Source organism: Gastrolobium bilobum, unplaced genomic scaffold, assembly GCF_033153095.1.
Source record: "Gastrolobium bilobum isolate Gb01-03AN ecotype WA unplaced genomic scaffold, APGP_CSIRO_Gbil_v1 utg26694, whole genome shotgun sequence".
Taxonomy (NCBI): domain Eukaryota; kingdom Viridiplantae; phylum Streptophyta; class Magnoliopsida; order Fabales; family Fabaceae; genus Gastrolobium; species Gastrolobium bilobum.
Window position 1 is genome coordinate 239215 of NW_026896717.1, and position 8486 is coordinate 247700.

At 34.5% G+C, this 8486-nt stretch overlaps 1 protein-coding gene across 1 annotated transcript; it reads left to right on the forward strand.

Moving 5' to 3' along the window:
• Window positions 1-3963: 3963 nt before the first annotated feature.
• LOC133301612 (probable polyol transporter 6) lies at window positions 3964-5859 on the forward strand. The gene is made up of 2 exons (XM_061501259.1): window positions 3964-4063; window positions 4466-5859. The coding sequence occupies exons 1-2, from the start codon at window positions 3964-3966 to the stop codon at window positions 5857-5859; spliced, it is 1494 nt and encodes a 497-aa protein (XP_061357243.1).
• Window positions 5860-8486: the final 2627 nt, after the last annotated feature.

Genomic DNA, 8486 nt, shown 5'->3' on the forward strand with positions numbered 1-8486 from the left:
ATACGAATATATCTCAGTAACCCAGAGGTTCTGGAGATTACTCCGCCCAATGGCTCACTCAGATGTAAATCAATAATATACCACAACAACCAAAAAGGGATAAAGCAAGGGATTTATTGAAGTAGGGATGTATAAGGAGTAAAAATACGATGAAGCTAGAATGGTCGATGCCAAAGTCACGCAACACCCGGCCTATTGGCCTCGGCATATAGCCTACGGGTTCTCATCCAAGGAAGTATTCTCAGAACATCAACCAAGGCACCCTCCATCCATATACACCCGAGACGTTCCTAGAGTGCTCATCAACGGATGACACCCCATGACCCCAGGTTAACTGGAACTCCCTCTCGGAGACCTATCCAGTGGAAGTCCGTAACTCCCGAAGGCAACAGTCTACTGGCCAGAGACACGTTACATCCTATGTAACACTATACACACATAAATGCATGAGCATGTTATACTACATTATTAACATCCACCTTCAACCACTACCCCCAAGAGGCATGGTGGAGCACACACGGGGACTAAACCCCAGTACCAAGGGATTACCTGATGAAAATTCCTTCTCTTGGTGGCTCCAATTCAATACACCACTGAGCTTGGTCCAACAAGAAATGCCTACGCATAGGTCATTCCCATTCCAATTACAATTACAATCAAAAAAAACATATACATGCTTATTCAAGTATTCATGCATATTTCATAACCACTTACCACAATCCTTATGGTCAAGGACCAAAGGCAATCCACCAAGCTCAATACTCCAAGTTTACGTTCGTGGGAGGCAACCTACAATGATCACACAAGGATCATTAACACAAAGTGCAACCAACCAAAATTACAAAGCACCATAATCCCTCCCACACAAGCATAGGTTCGGCCAAATGGCCTTAAATGCTAAGTCATGTTCTAAATTTTATTACAAGGTCCCAATGGTTTCTTAAGCTCACCATAACACCAATTCAAGCCCTTAATTCAATTTAATACCTTCACAATACCATTTTCCTTAAATTACCCTATTATGGCTGAATACACACACTCACACACCTCCAATAATTTTCCTTCCAATTCAACCACATTACACCAATTACATGATTTTTACTTTATCTATCCTTATTTCTCCTCATTGGCCGAATTCAACATGCATGTGCACCAAAGGATATTTGATCCCTTTTAACACTTCCACACACCATACAATCCTATAATTAACTCATACAAATACTCCATAACTCAATTATACAATCCTACAATCATACCAATTCACAAAGTATTGAAATTCCAACTCAAATTTTTCTGAAGTTATCAACTTTTTCACCAATAAATTTTATGAGCTCAATCACCATAAAACATCATTCTAAGCCACTTTTATCTAATACACATTTTCAATTTGAGCTCTCTAACTACATCAATCCATGCACAATAGATTTAGGTTTTCAAAATTAAATCTAATGAATCAACCAATGAAATGTGTTGAAACTTACTCACAAGCAAGGCCTGGGACTCCTCCACACCATACCAAAGCATTGGAGGATCAATCAACTCCAAGAACTTCAAAAACTCTCACTTGGCCGCAAACTTTGGTGTGGAATTTCTCTCAATTTAGTGGGTTTCAAGCCTTAAAACTACCATGGTTGTGTTTAGAATGCCATTTACTTAAAGTTTGATGTATTGGAAGTTGTATTTTGGTGGAGATTTGAGTGTGTTTGGAGCAAATGAAGATTTGAACACAAACTTGCACAATAATGAGGGGGCTCAGTTTTTGGAGAGAGAAATAGGTGGGGAAGAACATGAATAGTGTTCTGATCATAGGTGTCATGTTATACTTAAGTGGGGTGGGTCCCACCGCCACCTCACGCGATTAAAATTAATTCAAATCTCTCACTTAATCCACTAAACATCCATAAACTCCTAAACTATTTAGAAACTCTAATTTTTAACATTAACCATTGTCCTTTAATTGTCCTTGATCAGATGAATCCGGATTTTTTCGGTCGTTCGGAGAAATCACAGTTTTAAGTTGTTATGCGCATTGTGGGCATGCTTCCCAAAATCCCTAATTTCCATCAATTTTCACCAGAAATCATATTCCCTAGTCCTATGTACCATTTATAACTTATTTCCAAGCCTAGAGCTCAAAATTCATTCAGCACGCTTTACGGTGCAACTGTACCGCGATATTTTTACCTGGTAAAAATACTATTCAACAAATTTTCAGAAACTTGCATAACCACTCAATTTTTCGTTCTGAATCCATTTCCAGTGTTAGTTTTTCCATTTGAGACATTCTACTCAATTTTTCTTTCTTAGGGTTACGTGTTTGGCAAATTATCATTTTATCCTTTTTACGTATTTTGGTTCTAAATTCAGGATTTTTTCTAATCTTACCCTTTAATCCATATTTTCATATATAATAATATGTTTTAGAAATATGAAATGTTATATACTCTTTGGCTTCTTCTAAAATCTTCTTCAATTAATATGGTTATTGCATATATTAGACTGGTTAAGACATGAGTCATGAAACAATACGTGTCTTGCATAGCCAACCACCAAAATGTTAAATAAGAAACACACCCCAACACAACATGTATAAATATAAATAATATTTATACACATTTATAAATAAAGTGATACACATTGAATAGAGCAAAGATTTTAAATTTTATTTATTTATTTAATTGTCTCCGTTTAATTATTTTTTTAATTTCTCGTAATTTAATCGCATCTGGGTTGAGAAATTACATTCTGCCAACCCAATCTTCTGTTTTTATTTTTCCAACTTTATTCCCCTTGAATTTCTCCGAAATTAGTTTTAATCTTTAACTAGGGCAACGTCAAGAGTTATCACAATGCCTATAATGCTATTTTCAGATCTGTTTTGAAGTTCAAAGACAGGTCGCTCCAAGTCAGCACCATATCTAGCCTAAGGATTAGACGAAGAATCAGGTAAGTTATTGTGCTCAATCCTTTTATCCTTATTAATACCTGAAATCTTGTTACGACAGAAAGTGATGACATACCGACATATAAGGGTGTTTATTAACCAATCCAAATCGATTCAAACCGCGGTGACTGAACCGAAAAACTGATAACCGAACAAACCGAAAATTGAAAAATTGAAAACCAAAAAAAAATCGCAACTTTTAATTGGATTGGATCGGTTTTCGGATTGCTTAATGAAAACCGATCCAATCCAAACCGATCCAATATATTAATTCTCCCCTACTTATTTTAGTTTTTCTCCAATCATAATCCAAAAATTTCTAAGACTCATTAACCCATCAACTAAACCCAAGAAAAAACCTAGTCACATCTTAACAACAAAATTTCATCTACGTAGAGCTTCACATCTCATTGTCCCCAAAAACAAAACTATATTATTGTTTATTGATACTTTTGTATTTCAATTTTTTTTACAAAGCCAATATATATATATATATAAAAGATATTATTTGCATGAAACAAATTTTAGGATTTTTAAAAAACCGAAAACCGATCCAATTCAAACCGAAAAAAATTGAATCGAATCGGATTTGAAAAAAAGTTCAAACCGAATGGATGATTACATGGTCAAACCGAAGGGATTGGATCGGATGATTTTTGCTTCCAAAACCGATCCAATCCAAACCGCGATCACCCCGACATAAATTACATCAATTGTAAGAAGGTCTAATAACAACATTAAGTATATCCACCTCGACCTTCCTCAGTGGTTTCCATTCATTAGCCAACCATATTCCGCTTCGTTACAACAAATCAAGCCTAACTCAATCTTATCCTCTCTCCTCTCCTTTTTTTGTATTTTTTTATTTAGTATAGCAGCGACCATAAAGTAAGACCTCAACACCTATATAAACAAGAATTGAACTAGGGAAATTGGTGGAGCTAGCTAGCCTCAAATTAACCCATATTTGAATCAAAACACAAGGGAAGAAAAAGCCTTTAATATATCATCATTATATAATGGAGCATGGTGACAAAGAAGACCAAACCACAAAGTTCAACAAATATGCCTTTGCTTGTGCCATGGTCGCTTCAGTGGTATCCATCATATCTGGTTATGGTAATATTAAATTCTCTTTCACTCTTTTCTCTATTTTTGCACATTTTTTATATCTCAGTGTTTGAGGGTAAGTTTTGGAGCAATGACAAAGTTATTCTTTCTGACTGAATGGTCACGAGTTCGAGTCTGAAAATAGTTTCTTTGCAAAAAATGAAGGTAAAGCTGCGTACAATTAATTTTCAGCCTTACCTTCATATGTCAGAGAGGCTTATGCACCCGGTGCCCATTATATTTCTAATGTATTTTCAAATTTTCACCATTTTTTTAATCTCCCCAAGACCCGGTGGTGCATACATTTTGCAAGTCAAAATATGTTCCTTCAATGAGAAGCTTATATTATTCTTTCTGTCTGTTTCTAATAACTTGTATTTTAGATTAATGCACACCTTGTAAATATTTCAGATACTGGTGTTATGAGTGGTGCCATGCTATTCATAAAGGAAGATATCGGAATCAGCGATACCCAACAAGAGGTTCTAGCAGGAATCTTAAACCTATGCGCATTGGTGGGATCCTTAACTGCTGGAAGAACATCTGATTACATTGGTCGCCGTTACACAATCTTCTTGGCCTCTATCCTCTTCATGCTAGGTGCAGTTCTCATGGGTTATGGTCCAAACTATGCAATTTTAATGATTGGAAGGTGTGTTTGTGGTGTTGGTGTAGGATTTGCCCTTATGATAGGACCAGTTTACTCTGCAGAGATTTCCTCTGCATCATCAAGGGGTTTTCTAACATCCTTACCAGAGCTTTGTATTGGTTTTGGGATTTTACTTGGCTATGTGTCAAACTACTTCTTGAGGAAATTGACCTTGAAACTTGGATGGAGATTGATGCTTGGTATCGCAGCATTTCCTTCACTTGTCGTGGCTTTGGTTATTCTAACATTGCCAGAGTCTCCAAGGTGGCTAGTGATGCATGGTCATTTAGGAAAAGCCAAGAAGGTCCTATATCAAGTTTCTAATACCACACAAGAGGCTGAACTTCGTTTCAAGGAAATAAAAGTTGCTGCTGGTTTTGATGAGAATTGCAATGATGAGATCGTGATGAAAAAGTCCAACCATGGTGAAGGGGTTTGGAAAGAGTTGCTTGTTAGGCCCACACCTTCTGTTCGTTGGATGCTGATTGCAGCGATTGGGATTCACTTCTTTGAGCATGCAACTGGGATTGAAGCTGTTATGTTATATGGCCCAAGAATCTTTAAGAAAGCTGGTGTTACAAGTAAGGACAAGCTCTTGCTTGCAACGATTGGAATAGGCCTTATAAAGGTCACTTTTTTGACAATAGCAACATTCTTGCTTGACAAAGTTGGTAGAAGACGCCTCTTGCAAATAAGCACTGTAGGAATGGTTTGTGCTCTTACAGTTTTAGGTTTCAGCTTAACTATGGTAGATCATTCCAATGAAAAGCTCTTTTGGGCTTTGAGTCTTAGCATTGTGGCCACATACACCTATGTTGCTTTTTTTAATATTGGGCTTGCACCAGTCACATGGGTCTATAGCTCTGAGATATTCCCTTTGAGGTTGAGAGCACAAGGAGCAAGTATAGGAGTTGCAGTGAACAGGACCATGAATGCTGTTGTTTCCATGACTTTTATTTCAATCTATAACGCAATCACTATAGGTGGGACCTTTTTCATGTTTGCTGGTTTGTCTGTATTGGCTTGGGTTTTCTTCTATATTTTCCTTCCTGAAACCAAAGGCAGGGCTTTGGAAGACATGGAGATGCTTTTCAGCAAAAATTCCATTAGTAAAAATGTAGCAACTGAAAAAGTTGATCCAAGACAGGATGCGTAGTGTGTGTGTGTGTTTTTTAGTCAGAAACGGTACTGGGGATTGTGGATGTGTATATTTTGGGTTAAGTGCAATAAAATTGAACTCCCTGGACTCTGTATTGTTCAACCTGCTACTGAGCTTGGAAGTCAATTATTCAAAAAACTAGTTATTGTATTTATCATCCAGAGAAGCATGATGAAAATGGTGAATTCTATGAATCTATTATAAAAGCCAATAACGACTCTCCAATTCTATTCTTCTTTTTCATGTTATAATAGAATGGAAAATAATATTTGGTTTCTATTTTTTGTTTGTTATATTTTGAAATAAAATAAAAAAGCATAATATTAAAATTAAAAAGGTACGTAGTATATTTTAGTGTAGGCATTAACATTGCGTTTTTACAAAAAGATTATCTCTCAAAGACTCATAATAATTACCAAGGAGCAATGTTACCACTATCTTAAGAGTTGGAATAGTAACTGACTGACATGTCTTGAAGTTTGCTACGACTACTAGTGATTTTGGTAGTCAATGATGTGGTAACACGTGGCACATTTTTGCAAGAAAAGTTAACTGACATGTGCCAAGTTTGGTAGTCAATAATTTCGTGACATGGTGACACACTTTCGCAAAAGGAGCTGACTAGAGTAAGTTTGCCACTAGGAGTAGCGAACTTGGTGTGCTATGTGGCACAATTTCGTTGCCCGATCAAAATTAATGTACTAATTGTGATTGATATATTAATTATGATTGGTGATTGGTATATTAATTATGATTGGTTATTGGTATATTAATTGTGATTAGTACATTAATTAAATAGTTATTTTCATTCGTTTTCTTTTTTTATTATGATTGGTACACATTAATTCTGATTAGGCAACGAGATTGTGCCATATAGCGCACCAAGTTTGCTACCGAACTTCATCCAGTTAGCTTTTTCTGTGAAAATATATCACTTATCACGAAATCATTAACTACCAAAATCACTATCAGTAATAACAAATTTCAACACATGACAATCTGATAAATTTTATTACAGAGTTTGGTATATAAATGCCAAAAATATGACATATTGATCACGTTCCTTGAGAGTTGCTCTCACTGAAACTAAAAAGAATATAAAATAAAATATAACAGAATATTCTGTATATTATGTCCGAAGTCAAGCGCTATTAATTATATGGTTCACGATGCAATTCTTTTGTGCCTCACTTATGTTACATATTTTACGCACTTTCATGCAAAATCTTTGATTCTTTGTACATAACATATGCTGACAATTACAAAAGCTAGAATTGTGTGATATAAAAAAAAAAAAAAAAAAAACTAGAATTGTGTGTTTGCAAGCTTGAAAAACACACGTAAATGTCAAATAAAAATTCTCAGGCTCCAAGCGGTACAGCATTTGCATGTAATATTATCTCCTTAATAGGGACGAACTTAGGGATGAAATGTTTTTATTTTTTGAAATTTGTCCCTGGTTTTGTCTCTAATATGGACAAAACATAGTTCTTCCCAATTTGAGATACAATTAGGGATGAAATGTTTATCGTTTTTTAAATTTGTCCCTATTAGAGTGGGAAAATTCCATCCGAAATAGGGACAGATTTAGGGACAAAATTTTGTATTTAAGTATTATTTTGTGAAGTTTTTTGTTAAATTACAAAAACATGAGCTTTTTGCTTTATTTTTTAATTGAATGTATTTGGAAAAAAAAAATATTTACATTATATGTTATATGTTGTGAAATATCCGATGGTGGGTAACCCAACTCACAACTAGAGACTGAATATATATTCAGAGATAGAATTTTAATATCTCATTAATGGGAGAGACCTAAGCAATGGAGAACTTTAGTAAACAATATTTTTTTGAAGATAACTCATTTTTTCAAGGGGATCAAGATGGAGAATAATAGTTAATAGTCATCATTTTGTATTTTGTATATCAAAGCGGATTGATATGAGAACCATAATTTCGTGAAGAGGTAAGAAAAAATAAAGCTCTTCTTATCGTCCATGTTATCATATTAAATTAGTTTATAATTTATGACATTAATGAAACATGGTGGAAGAATCCATTTCAAATTCAGTCACTACGAGAAACATAACAAATTTTTTCCCTAACTTCCTTAAAATGGTTTAATAGAGTTTATTGCTCATTTATGATAGTTTTATTTCCGATAATTTTTTAGACCTATATAATGGAGAACTCCCAACAACATCATTTTATTTTTGGAAAAAATCCTTGTTTCAATGGTTAAATATTTTTTTAAAATTTTGACCTCACCTCACTCCAACTACTCTCCCTCAATACCAACACTAACATCACATATCATTTTGAAATAAATTTATGGAAAAAGTATTTATTTAGTCACCGGAGATAAAGTTATCTTCAGTGAACTCAAAACGATGTCGTTTTGGGTTATAAGATTAAAAATTTATAATGACAAAGACTAATATAACCTTGAAATATATTAGAATTACAAAAATACCTTGATTTTCGTCCCAAAACGACGTCGTTTTGGGCTCACCGGAGATAATTTTATCTCCATTGACTAGAGAAATATTTATATATAAAAAGTTCCTATTAATTTTAATATCCAATTAAATACCTCTTTTTATTTTATTTATTTATTTATTTTT